The sequence below is a fragment of the Phyllobates terribilis genome, unplaced genomic scaffold (assembly GCF_046119375.1).
Source record: "Phyllobates terribilis strain yellow unplaced genomic scaffold, ASM4611937v1 Scaffold_2__4_contigs__length_985480577, whole genome shotgun sequence".
NCBI lineage: Eukaryota > Metazoa > Chordata > Amphibia > Anura > Dendrobatidae > Phyllobates > Phyllobates terribilis.
In genome coordinates, this window is record NW_027362762.1 from 213,759,889 (window position 1) to 213,780,887 (window position 20,999).

The window sequence follows — 20,999 nt, forward strand, 5'->3', positions numbered from 1 at the left end:
TGCACCTGCTGCTGCTCCTGGATACTGAGAGATTGAATTATTTAGCTAGGCGGTTGCTTTTAAGTCAGATAGTTTACATAGATAGGATTCTGTATGGCTGTGAAATCAACCTTCCAGGAGATCAATCGTTTTTGCTATTAGTGTGGTCCAAACAGAGACAGCAGGCATCATTTCAGCATAGAACTCTGTTGTGCACTGCTGATATTGTGGTCCATAGAAGGGTACACCTTTGAAACTATTTTTTTCTGTTCCAACCATGCTATATTCAGCAGGCCTCATCTGAGCTTGTAATTCTTTTGCGCTGAGATTCAGCTGTATTCAGGGCTCATCCACAGTAAAAAAATCGAATTTCTTCTGTTACTACCGTGATACATACAGCAGGCCACTCAGCTTGTAATTTTTTTGCGCTGAGATTCAGCTGTATTCAAGGCTCATCCACAGTAAATAAATATAATTCCTTCTGTTACTACCGTGATACATACAGCAGGCCACATATCAGCTTGTAATTTTTTTGGAGCATATATTCTACTGCATCCAGGCCTCATCCACAGTAAAAAATCTAATTTCTTCTGTTACTAACGTGATACATACAGCAGGCCACATCTTAACTTGTAATTTTTTTTCGCTGAGATTCAGCTGCATACAGGCCTTGTCCACAGTAAAAAAAAATCAAATTTCTTCTGTTACTGCCATGATACATACAGCAGGCCACATCTCAGCTTGTAATTTTTTTGGCGTATGTATTGTACTGCATCCAGGCCTCATCCACAGTAAAAAATCTAATTTCTTCTGTTACTAACGTGATGCATACAGCAGGCCACATCTGAACTTGTAATTTTTGGGCGCAATATTTACTGTATCAAGGCCTCATCCACAGTAAAAAAAAATCTAATTTCTACTGTTACTACCGTGATACATACAGCAGACCACATCTCAGCTTGTATTTTTTTTTCGCTGAGATTCAGCTGTATACAGGCCTTGTCCTCAGTAAAAAAAAATCAAATTTCTTCTGTTACTATCATGATACATACAGCAGGCCACGTCTCAGTTTGTAATTTTTTGGCATATGTATTCTACTGCATCCAGGCCTCATCCACAATAAAAAATTTCTTCTGTTACTAACATGATACATACAGCAGGCCACATCTGAACTTGTAATTTTTGGGCGCAATATTTACTGTATCAAGGCCTCATCCACAGTAAAAAATCTAATTTCTACTGTTACTACCGTGATACATACAGCAGACCACATCTCAGCTTGTAGTTTTTTTGTGCTGAGATTCAGTTGTATACAGGGCTCGTCCACAGTAAAAAAAATCTAATTTCTTCTGTTACTACTGTGATACATACTGCAGGCCACATCTAAGCTTTTAATTTTTTGGCGCATTTAGTCTACTGTATCCAGGCCTCATCCACAGTAAAAAATCTAATTTCTTCTGTTGATACATACAGCAGGCCACATCTCAGCTTGTAATTTTTTTGTAATGAGATTCTGCTGTATCCAGGGCTCCACAGTAAAAAAATCAATTTTTTTGGTTCTAAAAGCATGCTCCAATCTGAGCAACATGAGTGTGAAAAAGTGAGGTCGTGGTGGAAGGGGGAATAGGCTTGGTTGTTCAAGGTGTACGTGGGGTAGGAGGTAATGTTAGTGAAAGCTCTAGTTAACCAACACCGTCACATCCTATCTAAAGACAACTGACAACTTCTGTTACTGAACGGGCTACTCCACTCCCTTTCTTTGGCAGCCACACAGTGGTACGCCTTGTAGATGAGGGCCAGAAAGAGCATGTGCTCCAGTGGATGGCAAGCGTTGCATTAGGTGGCCTCTCCTACTCTTCCTCTACCTCAACACCGCACACAGTACAGTCGCCCAAATGACTGTACGGAACCGCAGATGGGCGAGTCTGCAGAGCTGTTCACACATTCTATGTCATGAGTATCAGAGGTCTGCTTCAAAGATTCACAGACTCAAGAGGAGGAATGTATCTGCACTGATGCCCAAATTTTTTTTTATGTTGAATCTGAGGCAGGACGAAGTAGGGTCCGAGCAGAATCCCGACCCTCATCACCAGACGTTAACCTGATGAGACTCAGATACCTGAGGCGCACGCAGACTTTACTGTGCTATCAGGGCAGGAAGAGGAGGAGGATGACTTTCAGGACGAGGAATGAGAGAACAGAGAGGATGATGATGAAGTTGTAGAGCGTTATATTTGGGGACCAGTATTCTATATGGAGCGTTATATGGGGGCCAGTATTCTGTATGGAGCATTATATGGGGGCCAGTATTCCGTATGGAGCATTTTATGGGGGCCAGTATACTGTGTGGAGCGATTCGCCAGTTTCTGAGCTATTGTAGAATTTACAATAGATATCACTCATGTAATGTAAGAAGTGAAATCTTTGCATTGTACTATATATATATTTCTCTGCGGTATCTGTGCATCATGAATCGTGGTATGTGTAAAAGGGGCCCATTGAGACTCTTTCGCCCGGGGCCCAGAAAAACCTGGAGCCAGCCCTGCCCATATAGTTAGGATTCAAAATAGTGATAACTACTGGTTTGCCACTCTGTTAGATCCACATTACAAGAGAAAATTTTTCCATATGCTTCCTGCCCTGGAAAGGGACCCACGCATGCTGCAGAATCAAAATACGCTTTTACACAACTATAAGAGAGGTTTTCCCCTAGACAGCAGTTAATCACACAGTGTGCATTGCAGCTCTAGACTTTCAACCTCAGGAACGTCAATTCGTCAATGCAAAAACATTAGCTGCAGCAGTTTAAGTGGCAGAAGCAATTTCTCTGAGTCCTTTCACACATTTTTTAGACCAGCTCCACCAGCACAACAGAGTAGTCACAAGTCTGACACGTGGTGAACGACTGGAGAAGATGGTGCAGGAGTATCTCAAGCTCAATATCAATACCATCAGGGAGGGTTTGGACGATTTTACATTTTGGTTTTCAAAAATGGAAGAGTGGTCTGAGCTCGTGTGTCACGCCTTGGGGGTTTTATCATACCCGGCAGCCAACGTTCTCTCAGAACGTGTCTTCAGTGCTGCTGGTAGTGTCCTGCCGGATAAGCGGATCCGGCTGTCTCCTGAAAGTGTAGACCGCCTAACTTTCATAAAGATGAACAAGTCATGGATCTCCAAGGACTTTTGCACCCCAATTGCAGCCTGTGCAGACTAGACGATGGTCTAGTTTTTATTGTGCTGCATTGATCTCGCTTCTGTGCCTGCTGATGCTGCTATTGATGTTAACAATACATTTTGGAAATGTGGAGACTCCTGATTGGGTCTCCATCTGCTGGGTTAGCTGTAGTGGAAGGGGTGTCAGTGCTCCATTATAATAGGTTTACTCTGGTGAAATTGATCACACTTTGCTGGTGTCTGCCCCTAATTTATGGAAATATGGAGACTCCTGATTGGGTCTCCAGCTGCTGGGTTGGCTGTAGTGGAAGAGGTGCAGGCCCCCATTATACTATTTCTACTCTGGTGAAATTGATGCCAGTTTAGTGGTGTCTGCCCCTAATTTTTTGAAATGTGGAGACGCGTGGTTGGGTCTCCTTCATGTGTGTTGCCTGTAGCAGTAGGGCTCCCGGACCGGCAGGCCTGCACTTACTTTCAGTTAACTACCTGTGTTACTATCCTATTCCTTACATTTTTGTTACTCTATGAAACTGATGTTTGTGCCACCTGAGTGTGGCTGAGCAGGAAAGCAGATTGAGCTGTTGCATGTGGTATCAGGGCTCCCAGCACAGCTGACCTACACCGATCCCTCATCCACCTCATCTTAATTTGAAGTTAAACTCGAAGCTGTAAATGCTGGCCCAGACCCTGATACTTCATGCATGGCCCATGGCTGACTGCTGCTGTGCCATTATAAAATTTGTACTTTGGCTCAATTGATGCCACTTTTCCTGGTGTCTGCCCCTAATTTGAGCTGTTTTGGCAGCTTTTGGGACCCTTTGATGGTGTTGTGTATTCATTTGATTTTGCCTCCCATTGAATGCAATGGGATTCGGATATGTTCGACGAACTGTTTGAAGAATTGTTCGGCGAACATCGGGAAGTTCGCCGAACTGAAACTAATCGAACCTTTAGAGGTTCGCTCATCTCTAGTGAGGACAAATAGGAAAAACCAATGTTAACCATTTCAAAACTCTCCCCAAAAAATCCGGAACATCCATTTAACGCCTTCACTACCTTTGACGTACATGTATGTCAAAGGTAGTGTCGCTGCCCACATCTTTCCCCGCACTTTATGGCTGATTTAATCAGCCATCAATTGCCTTTAACATCTGCGGGTGAAGCACTTTTAACAAGTGAAATCCCACAGTCAATCACTGACAATAGGATGTAACACGCATCACCCATTGCCGCCCCTGTCATGTGATTGCGGGGCACCGATGGGTTGCTATGACAGCCAGGGGTCTGCTGATGACCGTGCCTGTCATTACGGGCCAGCGTTCATAAGAGAACGTTCATAAGAGATTGTGATAGTAGTGCTGAAGCCGTGCTATGTATAGCACAGGCGATCAGACGATTGCAGCTACAAGTCTCCTAGGGAGACTATCGAAGTTAGTAAAAGGTAAAATAAAAAAGTTTTTAAAAATATGAAAAAATTAAAAACCATTGAAAGAAATAAAAAAAATACAAATATTTGGTCTCACTGCATTCAGAAATGTCTGATCTATAAAAATATAAAGTAAATTAATCCAATCGGTAAACTGTGTAGCGAGAAAAAAAATCAAAACGCCATAATTATGTCACCGCAACATTGCAATAAAATGCAATAAGTGATGATCAAAAATTAGTATCTACCTCAAAATAGTATAATTAAAAACGTCAGCTCATGGCGCAAAAAATAAGCTCTCATCCAGCCCAAGACCCCAAAAAATTAAAACGTTATAGGTATCGGAAAATGGCGACATAGACAAAATATTTTTTTTAATTTTCTGAATTTTTTTTCACCACACCTAAATATAAAAAAACTAGACATGTTTGGTATCTGCGTACTTGTACTGACCTGGGGAATCATATTTTCAGGTCAATCGTACAATATAGTGAACATGGTAAATAAAAAGCCCAAAAAACAATTTTCCCATTTTCCAGTATACTATGTGGTAAAATGAATGGCCTTCATACAGCTATATTGACAGAAAACTTTAAAAAGTTATGGCTCTTGGAAGAAAAGGAGGAAAAAACAAAGATGAAAAAAAATCGCCTGCTAGTAAAGGGGTTAATTTATAGGCTTTATGAATATAGACGTTCCATCTATAAATGTAAGAAATTCTAATATTGTAGCAAATAGCAGAATCCATAGCTGCATAATAAGACACTCTGCATCCAACCAGCTTAATTGTACCCTTAACAAGTCTTTGTTTCAGGCCTGAAGACATTAACTCCTTAATTACTCTAACAGGGTTGCATAGTAAGAGTGCTATCAAAAGTAGAAGTTTTAATATTTAGTAGTTGATTTTTATTAATTAGCAAAATGCAAAGTGAATGAACTAAAGAGAAATCTAAATCAAATCAATATTTGGTATGAACACTCTTTGCCTTCAAAACAGCATCATTTCTACTAGGTACATTTGCACAAAATCAGGGTTTTTGTAGGTATCTAGTCAGTTGTATGAGTAACCAGTTATACCAAACAGGTGATAATGATCATTATTTTCATATGTAGATTGAAACACAGTCATTAACTGAAACAGAAATTGTTATGTAGGAGGCTTTAAACTGAGTGAGGAACATCCAAACTCTGCTACAAAGCTGAGCTTGTGGAAGACAGTTTCAAGTCAAATGTCATACACCATGGCAACACTGAGCACAGCAACAAGAAACACTGCATCAGCAAAGTCTCTCCTAGTCAAAGACTGCAAAGCAGACTGGGGTTTCAAGATGTGCTGTGTAATACTAGCATTTTGCATTTCTTGAAGATGAAAGATTGTCCACAATGATCTTCATGAAAGTTTTCAGTGGTCATCTATGAATGTTTCTAGCTAGCTTCCTGAAGCCATTGAGGAAGGGCTCCCAATTAAATACTTAAAACAGAAAACTTAAAGCTGTTGATATGCGTCAAATTAATGGTGACAATCTAATGTTTATGGAGGCTTCTTGAATGTCCCACAATGGCATGTATGTCAAGAAATAAAATGATTGAGCATATTAGAATTAAACATGTCCAATTCTTTGGTTAAGCTAGAAGATAAGACAGCCTCTGATCTCTCTCGTTCACCATATACCCAAATACAAGCAGGTCAGAGAAGATATCTATCACCTAGCTGTCTTGTGCATGGCCATCTTCAATCCATTGTCTTATACATGTGCAGAGAATTCAAAGACAAGATATGACCATCAATGAAAGGCTCCAAGGCACATGCACAAATGTTATCACACATTTACCTTGGCTTTTTGTATGTTTTTGTAATCATCGTATTTTTATGCGTTTCCTCTGTTCTAGCTCCCACTGATTTGTGAAGATGATCCACTGAGGATAATGGAAGCCACCGTCTCAATTTGTGAATTCTGTCACTTGCCTATGAAACCTTTTCCATCCATTGAACAACTTTCTTCTGAGCCCGGCAGTATGGTAATTGTAGTAGTAGTTGGAGGTTGGACAACGTAATATTTATATCCACACTGGCCTTTTGAGTCGCTATTTTCTGCATTATAGGTCATAGTTATCATAGTATCTTTATAATAGACAACAAGAGTTTGAGATTCACCTTTTCTCCAAACTCTGGTGAAGTCAATCAGGTAAAGTTATCAAAATTAGTCCAAAGTAAAAGTGGAGCCCATGTTCTTAGCAACCAATCACATTCCAGCTCTTATTTATACCTTGATTTATATAACTGCTACTTTTTTTAGTGACAATTTTGATCAATCTTCTCCAGCCACTTCTTTTGTGACTATCTGTATATTTTTGATGCTGATGGCTCTAAATTCATAGAGCATGCTCACCTGAAATGTACACAGTATATTTATGGGGTGGGCTGCTGGCACCTGTAGTGCCTTTCTCCTAGTTCTGCACATTCTCCAGATTTAATTCTGGGAAGTCATTTGAGGTTATCTGAAGTCTACAAAAAAAGGCAAAATATTAAGTCTTTAGCATTTGTGATTAAATCCACCCTCCCCTACCCTTAGATATATACATCTCATGCTTCCGTAAAATTGTGTCTTGTATTTAATCTTCCTGACTATTTAGATGTTCATTCCTCTGTCATTTAAATACATGACACAATTGATGGAGGTTTTTTTTACCTTTATCATTAATGTTTATTTGAAGCCTGGCAATTATACTGGGCTCCTCTCCACTGAATAACTATGGAAACAAACCACTTGAAAGGATAAGATGGTGAGCGTAATAGGATCACTTATTTCTTTTACGTTAATGCAGTAAGAGAATCATCAGCTAATGTGGACTCTTCTATTGGAATTTTTAGAATTCTTCTCCAATCTTCCACGTTTCCTGGAGTAGGCAAAGTGCCCAAGTTCAGATTCATTTTGTTTTATAGATATTAAGACGTCATTCAGACATCAGAGATTTTTCTTCTACGTAAAATCATGGACCATTTTTCATCAGTGTTCGATTCGATTTTCAGTTTTTACTATTGGTGTTTCTGCAGTGATTTTCACTGATGAAAAAAATAAACTACAAAACTTCTGCTATTTATTGCAATTTTAATCATAGACGGCACACAGATGGGACATGAATACCATCTGTGTGCTGTCCATAATTGTTATGGACCCATAGACTTCATTGATTAATCTTGATCTACAGCTTGGCTCGGGTTAGAAATCGGACATGTCGCCAAGTGGTCCACAAAAAACACGGATATCTAAACAGCCCCAAAGATTATAATGATGAGTAGAAGAAAACACAGATAGAACACGTACGTGACTCACAGATGTCTGAATGAGGTCTTATGGTTACTTCTTTGAAATTATTCTTTGATTGTATGACTTTGTAGATCAACCTGCCACATTTTACTTATAGGAAAAGTGATTGTACATAATCTTTCCATGTTAAAGATGATTAATTGAATGTCAAAATTGGTGATGCACAAAAATCTATTACTTTTTAAAGTTTTCAAGCTTGAACAATTGAGTTACTGATCGCAACATGCTCCACATTATTGCAAGTTTGTCTATTGTCTCTTGTAAACTGTTGTTCTTATAGACCCCTATTTAAAACAAATACAGCTTTTACATTGTGATACAAGAAGCAGCAACTTTAGGAGAAGCAGTAACTGGCAAGCCATAATAAATCGAGGTACATATATAGGCTCTGATTTTTAAGATCGGCATTTTGTATGTTGGTCTTAATGAAGGGTTTGCAGTAATAAGATGTGCCAAATTCATTTAGAGGCACATGCAACATAATGAATTTGGCATATCTTTTCAGTGGCGTGCTCCTACATGTGCATTTTCAGAAAAGTTACTACACTTAGGGGCTGAAGTAACATTTATGATGTAAGAAACGCTACCAATATTGATAAAATTGACAGAGTGGTGTCACGCCCACAGGTGGCACACGTGGTTCGTGGATCCACTGTTCCACAGAGCCAGGCTTACCTACGAAGGAGCGTAACTAAGTGGCTGGCTACCTGGTGTTCACTGGAGCTCCTGATGGTGGCGTCAGACTTGAGCTGCAGGTAGCCGCCAGGTACCACTCCTAGTCAGTCCCTGGTACTGCAGCTGCTGACCCCAAGGGTCAGGTTCACGGACACAGACACAGACAGGACTGGATTTTGAGACTGGTTTTAGCAGTCCCAATATACGAATTTCACATTCAGGCACTGGCCACCCATGGACCGGGGGAAGAGGTTGAGGCACTGGCCACACACAGACTGGCATAGCGGGTTCAGGCACGGCTGCACAAGGGCCGGGGGAGCACGTTCAGGACTAGAGGACTAGGTTCAGGACCTAGCCAAACAAGGACCAGGGGTTTGGGTTCAGGACCTAGCCACACAAGGACCAGGGGACCTAACAACTCACTAGCTCCACTCAAACTAACTAATGAATCCACGCTGGGGAGGGTGCCTTTTATACAAAATCCTCCCAGCTATTGGCTGAGGGCATCTTAGCAGGTGTGCGCTGCCCCTTTAAGAGCAGGGGAGCCCGTGCGTGCACTAGGCGCACCACCAGGACACAGACACAGGAAGCAGGGAGCACACCAGGGAACACACTACAAGTGGGGGCGGTATTTCGGCATCCCTGCATGGAGTGTGAAGGGGAACCATGCAGTAGCACCGGCATTAGTCTTACAACTGGCATAGCCACGCCCTGTCCTGTCGTCCCAGCCCCGCCTGTCTTGACAGAGCTGCTTGAAGATGGCACATCTGTATTGTGCAAAAAATGTTAACTATTCAAAGTGTTTTATGACAGTTATATGGCATAAACAGTTTGATGTATCGGCCCCATAGTTTTTGTTCTCTTCTAAATATGGCTCCCATAGGCTACAATAGGACTTTAGTCAATCTTTTCCTTTCTCTCTTTTAATATAGGAGCACACAGTTATTTTTTTACAGGATCATACAAAACCTGTGAAAAACCTGGTGCCACATTATAGAGGTAATGCCTCCCCCAGAAACATTAAATATTGTGCCTCCTCAAAGTGTGTTATCAGGAAGCCAAGAAAATGCATATCATGGACCCATAGTGATACCATGGGCCACCATTTAGGATCCATAGTTAAAAATGCCCTAGGCAGATTTTTTAGATAGATTTTTTAAAAGTTCCAATAGAGAATATGTAAGGCCATTATCTTCACGAGACAATCCCATTAAATCCCTGTGATGCTGGTGATGAGGCTAAATGCACAATAGGCTAAATTTCTGCATGTGTAAAAAGAAGATTTTGCTGTAGATTTTGAAAACAGATTTTACCCCCTAAAATGAAGTTAATAAAATCCACAATGCAAATCCTCAGAAAGAATTGAGATGTTGCAGATTTAAAAATCCAACACCATATGTCAATTTCTCAGCGCAACATTTCTGCATCACAAAGAGGACAATTTATCAAATAGGATCGCTCGTGAGCAAAGGCAGGAAGAAAATCAGCAGCAAAATACGCTGTATTAAATGTACATTTACCCTCAAAATCTGAAATCCTATTAAAGTCAATATTTGCTGTACAACAATACACACACACATTTTGCAACTATTGAATTATATCTCAGAAGAGAAGTCAGGTGTTAAAAGAAAGGTTTTTACACTTGTCCTTTACACTAGAGAGTGTTTTGCAAATTAATTGTAGTTAGGCGTCATTTAAAGGGGTTTCCCTACGAACAAAAGTTCATTTTAATCAATAGATCTAGGAATAATAATAACTTTCATTATTGAATTTGTTTAAATAAAATGTTCCTGTGCTGAGATAATCTTATAAATGTGCCCCTGCTGTGTACTGTGTAATGGCCGTGTCTGACCGTACAGGGACATGGTCTGATCATACCACAGCTCCTGGGCAGGGGAGAGAAAAAAATATATGCAGACATTACAGCACAGGATCGCAAATTATTCTTTCTTTGAAGTAAAATATTGTTTAAAAACAGGGAAATGTTTTACCTCACAAAAAGAATTATTTGTGATCCCCTCCTGTAATGTCTGTATACCCTTTTGTGTCCTCCCCTGCCCAGGAGATGTGGTATGATCAGACCATGTTCCTGTACGGTCAGACACGGCCATTACACAGTACACAGCAGGGGCACATTTATAAGATTATCTCAGCACAGGGACATTTTATTTAAACACATCCAATTATGAAAGTTATTATTATTCCAAGATCTATTGATTAAAATGAACTTTTTGTTCATGTGAGAACCCCTTTAAGTAATTTAAAAACTCATGTCATGCATGCTCTGAATAGTGAGATTTTGAGATTTTTAACTGTATATTTAAGTTAATATAATTTTCTTTCTAGTAAAAGAAATAAAAAAAAATGTAATTTGATTAAACTGTAAATTCCATATGTTCGTATGATAAATTAATTCTTTACAAGCTTTGTGTTACAAACTCATTTTCGTATATGAATATAGATGATTTTACCAAGACATAAGCAGTGTAATTAACAAGCATAACTGGTTATGTAATTGAATTTCACTTAGATATCGCTGCATGCTGCTGTGAAAATTCTGGGCCATATTATTAGTTTAATCATTTACCACTTTCTTACGGCTACCACACAGGAATAGTCTGGGAATCACAGACCATACTGCAAATCTTCCATCAAAAAAAAAAAAAATCTGCATCCACTGACTGCCTGTTTTATTGTCCTGAGATCTGCCCCTCGCTGTCTATATTAGTTATTTTGTGAGAATTTCTGTTAATGCGATTATTTTCTTGTAGTTCTCACCGTTGTTGTTTTACCCAATGGGACACATTAGACATTTTTGTTACCATAAAGTAAGTTTTAATCTGTTGCTATTACAAATATAAACATTAGTATTTCTTCGCCTCCAGCTATTTTGCTGTATGAAAATCCAGGAACTGTTTCAGTACATGATTATGGAAACTATTGAGTCGTATACACCTGAGAAAACCGAGGAAGAGACCGAGGATGAACAAACACCGGCTCCCATGTCTGATGAGATGAAAGCTCTGTGTGAACTCAGAAAACAGTAAGCATTATATATAGGACCTTGTACATAATCCAGAAAACTCTGCTAATTAGACTCCTGGTGTGTATATTGGCATCCTTAGAGAATTTCCAGAGAATCTTTGAATATTTTGCTGATTATATTATATATTATGCAAATGTGTATAGATAAGGCATCATTTTTTTCATAATGCAAGAGACCTAAAGAGAATATCCACCTTTTACTAAAATGTCAGTTTTTCTTAATATTTCTTTATAACTATTTTTCACATTCTGACTCCAACTCTGGCTTCATAAATGGCTCATGTATAAATATTAGTAATATTGTATTTAAATATTGAATGTTGGCCTAACTGAACGTCACAACCTCTTGGCATATACAGTATTACTAATGTCACAATGCCGGCTGGGACGCAGACTGACGGACAGCTGCATCGCTTGTAGGGATTGCTCCGTGGACATGACTCTACAGTTGAAACCAGAAGTAGTTTACATACACTATATAAAAAGACACATCTGCATGTTTTTCTCAATATCTGACATGAAATCAGAATAAACCTTTCCCGTTTTAGGTCAATTAGGATTACCATGATTTTTAATATTTGCCAAATGCCAGAATAATGAGAGAGAGAATGTTTTAAGGCATTTTTATTACTTACTGCAAAGTCAAAAGTTTACATACAGTTCATTAGTATTTGGTACCATCGCCCTTAAACTGAATGACTGAAATGTTTGGGATATCCTTCCACAAGCTTCTCACAATAGTTGGTCGGAATTTGGGCCCAGTCCTCCTGACAAAACTGGTGTAACTGATCCAGCTTTGTAGGTCACCTTGCTCGCACCTGCCTTTTCAGCTTTGCCCATAAATTTTCAATAGGATTGAGATCAGGGCTTTGTGATGACCACTCCAAAACATTGACTTTGTTTTCCTTAAGCCACTTTGTTACCATTTTGGCAGTATGCTTCGGGTCATTGTCCATTTGGAAGACCCATCACCTTAGACCCTCCCATTCTGGGCTAATCAAATCTTTAACACTAACTTTCCCTACTGTTGGGCAGAACACAACGCCATAAAGCATTTCACAGTTCACATTACACATAAAAATACTTTTACATCAATACACACGTTCTTCAAGGGGGAACATGGGCAATATGTCCGTCTCCTTATGAATATCGGACTTTTAGTGGGGAGACCTAAGACCGCCGTATCTTATTCTCTTATCCCCCGTGCACACACACATATACATGCTACACCCCCTCCTTTTTTGTTCAGTTAACTTTCTTTTCTCCTTTTCAGTTTCTCTCTAGGATCCTTAGGTTTTGGAATCTCTTTTTTGACTCTCATAATAATAGTAAATGATGTTAGGATTTTTCCCCTGGTTTTCCCGAAGTATAATTTGGTTTTAGGACATAATGTTATTGGGATTCCATCATTATGGAACCACACTGCTTTCATGATGGTTGATTATATCTGTATTGTCCTTTATTCTTTTATGCTCTATTCTTGTTTTGTATGCTAAAATAAATAAAAGGGAATTAAATAAAAAGAATAAAACTCGAAGCTCAGGGCGTAGAAGATAAGCTCTCGCACAACACGATCGACGACAGAATGAATAAAAAAATATGTACGCAAATTTTCTAGCGTCTTGATCATACTTAGTTTTAGAATTATTTCACCATGTAATTTTTTACCACAGAATAAATGTTGTAAAAACAAATCCCAAAAAAACATTATGGAATTGCTTTTTCTTCACCATGTCACCCCACTTGGAGCTTTAGTCTGGATTTCCAGTTAGGTAATGAATACTGTCATGCAAAACTACAACTTGTCACGCAAAAAAACAAGTCCTAGAGTAGAGTATGTTGAGAGAAAAAATAAAAAGTTATGGCTCTTGAAAGAAGGGGAGAGGAAAATTCAAAAACAAAAATTGTCTGCGTCCTTAAGGGGTTAAAAGAAGAAGGATGATGCCAGTGATTTGTGATGGATTGTAGTGATGGGTTAGAGCTGGTATTAACACAGTGCTAAGGTTGGGAACAAGGTGAAAGCAGATAGGGTTAAGTGTACTGGTAGTAAGGTATGATTTGGAGAGTAGGGGGGAAAAGCTTTTCAATGGTACTGGTGGAGAAGCTGGATACAGGGGTAGAAAACTGTGCAATCGTGTAGAGGGGTTGAGGGTTCAGTAAAGCTTCCCATCATGTAGATCTAATGCTTAACTGGGATAAGAGATGTGGAAAGCAAGACCCGGGGATGGAGGAGAGAATTAAAGGTGCTAAATAGTTGTTTGGAATAGCACGGTGGCTCAGTGGTTAGCACTGTTGCTTTGCAGCGCTGGGGTCAAAATCCCACTGAGAACAACATCTGCAAGGAGTTTGTATGTTCTCCCTGTGTTTGTGTGGGTTTCCTCCGGGTTCTCCAGTTTCCTCCCACACTCCAAAGACATACGGAATTTAATGAAAACCTATATAAGGCCCATCAAAAATACAAGGCACTTCAAAAATAGACAATTGTCTACTTCTTACATTAATAAAGTTTGTTACCTGATTCTTATATGGAATGCTGTGGCTTCCCATTTATTTGTTATCTGATAGGAAATTTAGATTGTGATTCTCAATGGGGACAGTGATGATGATGTCTGTAAAGTGTTGCGGAATATGATGGAGCTATATAAGCAAAGCATAATAAATAATTAATAAGTTTGGCATTGTAGTACAAAGAGGATATGACAATAGGGTAGTAATATAGTTTTGCAGTGCAGACTTGAGATTGAGAATTGTTTTTAAGTTATAAGGTGTTCCTTGGAGAAGGCTTTCCTTTAAAGGCACAACGTCTTTTTCAGGCATGCGTACTCGCTGAGTTTTTTTAAGAAGACGATTCAGGAAATGCTGGCGTTTTTTTCATCTTTTGATCTTTCTCCTTGATTTCTATTATTAGGTATAGAAAGTCTCCTGAGCGGAGAATGCCTGAAGAATAGTCTGCTCATTTCTTTTAAAAACCTGGCGTCATTGAAAACCTGAAGCTGTTAAAAGATGCTCAAAAGACTGAACATATTAACAGCAAGTCATTTTTACATAGAAATGCATATGTTCATATTTTTGAGCATTTAGATAGCGCTTTTTCAGGTGTTTTTCGGAGCAGACTCTCGACTGAAAAAGACGTTGTGTACAAATACCCTAAGGAAGCTGTGTGACTCTAAAAGTCTTTCTCAGGTTTTTCTTCAGATTGGAATGCCAGGGCTACTTATTGATTTATTGATTTCTGTTGTGTCCAAGAAAACAGAGTAGAGAGCTGACGTAATTGTGAAGTCACAGAAAGCAGTGGCCACGTATGCATCATAAGATGAAGGTGTAAGATGTGAGATGAACCAGAGAGAACTTAACTATTGGGCATGCTAAATATTAGCAACGGTTCATGAGTATTAGGGTATGTTAACAATTTCCTAAACTTAAAGACATACAATTAAAAATATACAATGTATTAATTATACTCATTCTATAGTAGTAAACAATCTACTAATAATATTGTCAAACATAGATGCTACTATGAAATATACCCCTCAACATTTAACATTCTAACACCTAGAAGGAAAAATCGTGGAATTATGGAAACCATAATTAAGACCTTCTGGCCAAACACATTGGTTTTGCTGACTGAGCTGCCCTGTCTAAATGCATATTCCTGAAATAAACTTGAAGATTTTAGTCCTCTTCACCTACACTTTCTATAGATTGGTTATAGTCCAGCCATAGGTGCACCATTGACCTTACACTACTGCTCTCAAAGACTAACAAGATGCAGAGCAAGACAGCAATGGAGGCTGGTCTGTCCTATTCAGCAATGTGTCCTGCTTTTGTCTTGGACTCAATGATACCCAGAGTTTCATCTGGAGACCATTTGGGCTATGCCACGAAAAGGCCTTTATGATGGGCCATCACACTGGCCCTACTCCTGAGATTATGCTGTGGGGTTGAATAATGTATGGCAGCTGGGCCACAAAAGTCACCATTCCAGATACACTCACTAACAGCTCAGTGTTACATTAATTTGGTCATGGAACCAATGGTACACAAGTTTCTCCAAAATGTCCCAGGAGCCTTATTTCAACGTGACACTGCTAATCCGCATGTTGCTCATGTTACTATGAGCAGCCTATGTGGCCATGCTACCATGGCTTGCAGCATCTCTGGACTTGTCTCAGATGTGCTTAATGGGAGATATCATTGGATTGGTCGGCAATTGTAAAGGCAGCTTGTGGCAGCAGATCTTGATGATTTGCTTGCACAAGTGCATTCAGCGTAGCAGAACAATCCTCAGACAACCATTAATAACTTCATTGATAGCATGTAAAAATGTTTGTGTTTAGGTTTATGCTCGTGGCATTCGTACTTGATACTGAAAAAATCGAGATGGTTTGAAAATGTTGGTTTTATTTTTTTATCATTTGCATATGATTAACATGTCCATCAGTCTTGTGACTTCCATAAATTCATGACTTTTCCTTCTTGGTGTTGCAATTTTAATGTTGAGAAATGTAGTTGCACACCATTGGGATTATTAGATATTTGAATTAAAGGATGATATAGATATAAAGTTTATTGAATATAACTATTGAACATTTCAGTCTTTTATATGCTAATAATCTGATTTAAAATGTTTATTCAGGATAAAGAAAAAAGACACTGAGAATTACATGACAAATCTAGCAAACCATATGAGCACATATGGATGTAAGTATGATATTGTATGTAGACTATTGAAATCTATTATATTACAAATAGCTTAAATAGCTGCATATTAAGGCTGAATATACAGTTAGATCCAGAAATATTTGGACAGTGACACAAATTCTTGCATTTTAGCTGTTTACTAAAAGATACAGTTATATAAGCAATATTTAATTTGAGGGTATCCACATCCTAAAAGGGTTTAGGAATTACAGTTCTTTAATATGTAGGGCCTCTTTTTAAATTAACCAAAAGTAATTGGACAATTATCTCAAAAGCTCTTTATTGGGTGGCATTAATCCATCATCAATTGAGCAGGTAAAAGGTATGGATCTGATTCCAGGTGTGGTATTTGCATTTGGAAGCTGTTGCTGTGAACCCACAACATGCGGTCAAAGGAGCTCTCAATGGAAGAAAAATAGACTATCATTTGGCTGCAAAAGAAAAAGAAATCCACCAGACAGAGAGCAGAAATATTAGAAGTGGCCAAATCAACAGTTTGGTACATTGTGCAAAAAAAAGCGTACTGGTGGTCTTGGGAACTCAAAAAGACCTGGACTTCCACGGAAGACAACAGTGGTGAATGATCACAGAATCCTTTCCATCATGAAGAAGAACCCCTTCATAACATTTACCCACGTGAAGAACGCTCTCCAGAAAGTAGGTGTTTCAGTATCTAAGTCTACCATAAATAGGAGACTTCATGACAGCAAATACACAGGGCTCACCACAAGATGCAAACCATTAATCAGCCTTAAAAATAGAAAGGCCAGATTAGACTTTGCCAAAAAAATATCTAAAGAAGCCAGCCCAGTTCAGGAAAAGCATTCTTTGGACAGATGAAATTAAGATCAACTTGTACCAGAATGATGTGAAGAAGAAAGTATGGAGAAGGCTTGGAACGGATAATGATCCAAAGTACACCACATCTTCTGTAAAACATGGTGGAGGCAGTGTGATGGTATGGGCATGCATGGTTTCCAATGGCACTGGGTCACTAGTGTTTATTGATGATGTGACTGAAGGCAGGATCAGCCGGATGAATTCTGAAGTTACAGGGCTTTACGTTCTGCTCATATTCAACCAAATGCAGCAAGGTTGATTGGACCGTGCTTCACAGTACAGATGGACAATGAGCCAAAACATACTGTGAAAGCAACCCAGGAATTTTCTATGGCAAAGAAGTAGAATATTCTGCAATGACTGAGTCAATCACCAGGTCTCAACCCCATTGAGCAGCATTTCACATGCTTAAGACAAAACATAAGGCAGAAAACCCACAAATGAACAACAACTGAAGTCAGCTGCAATAAAGGCCTGGTGAAGCATCACAAAGTAGTGTTTGGTGACATCCATGGTTTCCAGACTTCAGGCAGTCACTGCCTGCAAAGGATTTTCTACAAAGTATTAAAAATAAACATTTTATTTATGGTAAAGTTAATTTGTCCAATTACTTTTGAGCCCCTGAAATGAGGAGGCTTTTCAGAAAAATATTTGATACAGGAAAAATATATCTTTATACTATGTTAGCCAGTAGATAGAAAACTATTATAATTTGAGAGTCTACAGTGTTTGATACCTTTTAATGGCTAACTGAAAAGAAAAATGATTGCAATTCCTAAATGTTTCACAGAATATTTTTGTTCAACCCCTTTAATTAAATCTGAATGTCTGCACTTCAATTGAAAAAATAGTGGCATGCAGAGCTCAAATCACAACAATTCGGTCAATGTCCAACATTTAGAACATTCATTGTAACTTGAGACCACAGTTATAAAAAACTAGTCATTGTTTGTATATTAAATCTATAACAAATACAAATAACAAGAAGAGCATTACGGTACATGCAGTACAGGTTGTGAGCAGTATAATGCATATAATACAGGTAGTTTAACAGTACAGTACATATAGTACAAATTATGAGCAGATCAGTACACATGGTAAGGTATATATAGTGCTGGTAAGCATTAAACATGGGGTTACAGAAGTAGGTATACAGTTTAATCATGTTATCAAATGTGCATGGTTTTCTTGAATATACCTAATCTTTGATAACTCCCGAAAAGAATAAGTCTATCCCAGTAAGATCTGATGACCATTGTGGTCATTCAACCAGCTCTCATCTACCTATGCACTTATAATAAAAAAACTAATATGAATAGACAATATATGCCTACATACAGTATGCCCCTCACTGTATGTAGCACCAGTTGAAAGCAGTATAACACATATCTCCTATGTGGTTCTAACAATCTGTGACCCTATACACAATTAATATGGAGGTCAATTAACCTGACCAGTAATTTATAAGGGACAACGGTCAGGAATCCTATCTAAAATTCATGTAATATCTCTATATCCTATCATTACAATCAGGACCTAGTGGGTCACAGCTCTGATAATTATATACCAACTTCTATAGCTGTGACCCAAAATAAACATCCTTAATCAGATGTATGTGGATTCAATGGTTTTAACATATATTATCTGTTAATAAAGAAATAAAAGTTAATTTTTATTCACACATCCTTTTCCCCTTTCCCCTTCCAGACTAATCTATAGTACAGGTAGAGAGCAGTACAGTACATGTAGTATAGGTTGAGAACAGTACATTCAATATAGGTAGAAAGCAGTACAGTACATATAGTGCAGGCAGAGAGCAATACAGTACATGTAGTTTAGTTAGAAAACAGTCCATTTTCATTCAGTGCAGGTTGAGAGCAGTAAATTATATGTAGTACAGGTAGAAAAACGAGCAGTACATGTAGTACTTCAATTCTCTCCTCTGTCCCCCAGCGCCTCCTCCCTCTTCTCTCATCTCAGCCGAAGACTTTGCCTCATTCTTCAAGCAGAAGATTGACACCATCAGACAAAGCTTTTGCCTAAAGTCCCCATAACCCTTCCTCATATCTACTCAACCTTCCTCCTCCAAACCCCACTTCTCCACCATTACAGAACGTCGTCTCCTCTTTACTCTCCAAATCACACCTCACCACCTGCGAACTTGACCCAATCTCATCACAACTCATCCCTAAACTTATTACAGTCTTCATCCCAACCCTAACCCACCTCTTCAACCTGTCACTAACAACCGGTGTCTTCCCCTTATGTTTCAAACACGCCTCAATCACACCCATCCTCAAGCAGCCCTACCTTGACCTATCCTCTCTGACTAGCTACCGCCCCAAATCACTTCTGCCTTATGCCTTAAAAGAACAACATGTCCACCTTGAACTGTCCTCCCATCTCTCCTTATGTTCCCTCTTCGACTGCTTACAATCTGGCTTCCGACCGCATCACTCGACTGAAACTGCCCTGACCAAAGTCACCAACGACCTATTATCCGCCAAATCCAAGCGACACAACTCTGTCCCCCTCCTCCTAGACCTGTCATCTACCTTCGACACAGTCGACCATTCCCTCTTACTACAGAGTCTCTCATCTCTTGGCATAACGGACTTGGCCCTATCTTGGATCTCCTCATACCTAACAGACAGGACATTCAGCGTCTCCCACTCACGCACCACCTCCTCATCTCGCCCCCTACCTGTCGGTGTCCCCCAAGGTTCAGTTCTAGGACCTCTGCTTTTCTCCATCTACACCTTTGGCCTGGGACAGCTCATAGAGTCTCACGGCTTTCAGTATCACCTCTATGCTGATGACACACAGATCTACCTCTCTGGACCCGATATCTCCTCCCTACTAACCAAAATCCCACAATGTCTGTCCGCTATCTCATACTTCTTCTCTGCCAGATTTCTAAAACTTAACATGGATAAAACAGAATTCGTCATCTTTCTACCCTCTCATTCATCCCCCCCATCTGACCTATCCATCAACGTCAATGGCTGTTCACTCTCCCCAGTCCCACAAGCTCACTGCCTTGGGGTAACCCTGGACTCTGATCTCTACTTCAAACCACATATCCAAGCCCTTTCCACTTCCTACCGACTCCAACTCAAAAATATCTCCCACATCCGCGCATTCCTCAGCAAAGACTCTGCAAAAACACTAGTGCTTGCCCCTATCATCTCCCGCCTCGACTACTGCAACCTCCTGCTCTGTGGCCTCCCTTTGAACACTCTCGCGCCCCTCCAATCTATCCTAAACTCTGCCGCTCGACTAATCCACCTGTCCCCCCGCTATTCCCCGGCCTCTCCCCTCTGCCAATCCCTTCACTAGCTCCCCATTGCCCAGAGACTCAAGTTTAAAACCCTATCCTTGGCATACAAAGCCATCCACAACCTGCCTCCTCCATACATCTGTGATCTAGTCTCCCAGTACCTGCCTGCACGCAACCTCCGATCCTCACAAGATCTCCTGCTCTACTCCCCTCATATTTCCTCTTCCCACATACAAGATTTCTCCCGCACTTCCCCCTTCTCTGGAACTCTCTACCTCAACAAATCAGACTCTCGTCTACCGTGGAGTCTTCTTTCTTCAAAAGAAACCTGAAGACCTACCTCTTCCGACAAGCCTACAACCTGCTGTAACCACCGCTCCACCACATTGCTGGATGACCACCTCTACCCCCTCCTACTGTATCCTCATGCATCCCTTGTAGATTGTGAGCCCTCGCGGGCAGGGTTCTCTCTCCTCCTGTACCAGTCGCTGACTCGTTTTGTTAAGATTATGTAAATGTTTTTGCTATGTATACCCCCTTTTTCACATGT

General features: G+C 39.7%; 1 protein-coding gene across 3 annotated transcripts in view; it reads left to right on the top strand.

Moving 5' to 3' along the window:
• Window positions 1-20,999, top strand: part of ERICH6B (glutamate rich 6B) — a 311,898-nt gene that overhangs the window by 172,074 nt on the left and 118,825 nt on the right. For all 3 annotated transcript variants that reach the window (XM_073663846.1, XM_073663848.1, XM_073663847.1), the window contains 3 exons: window positions 6,470-6,598; window positions 11,469-11,626; window positions 16,265-16,329. In XM_073663846.1, coding sequence (XP_073519947.1) covers window positions 6,470-6,598; window positions 11,469-11,626; window positions 16,265-16,329 — 352 coding nt within the window. The remainder of the gene's footprint in view (window positions 1-6,469; window positions 6,599-11,468; window positions 11,627-16,264; window positions 16,330-20,999) is intronic.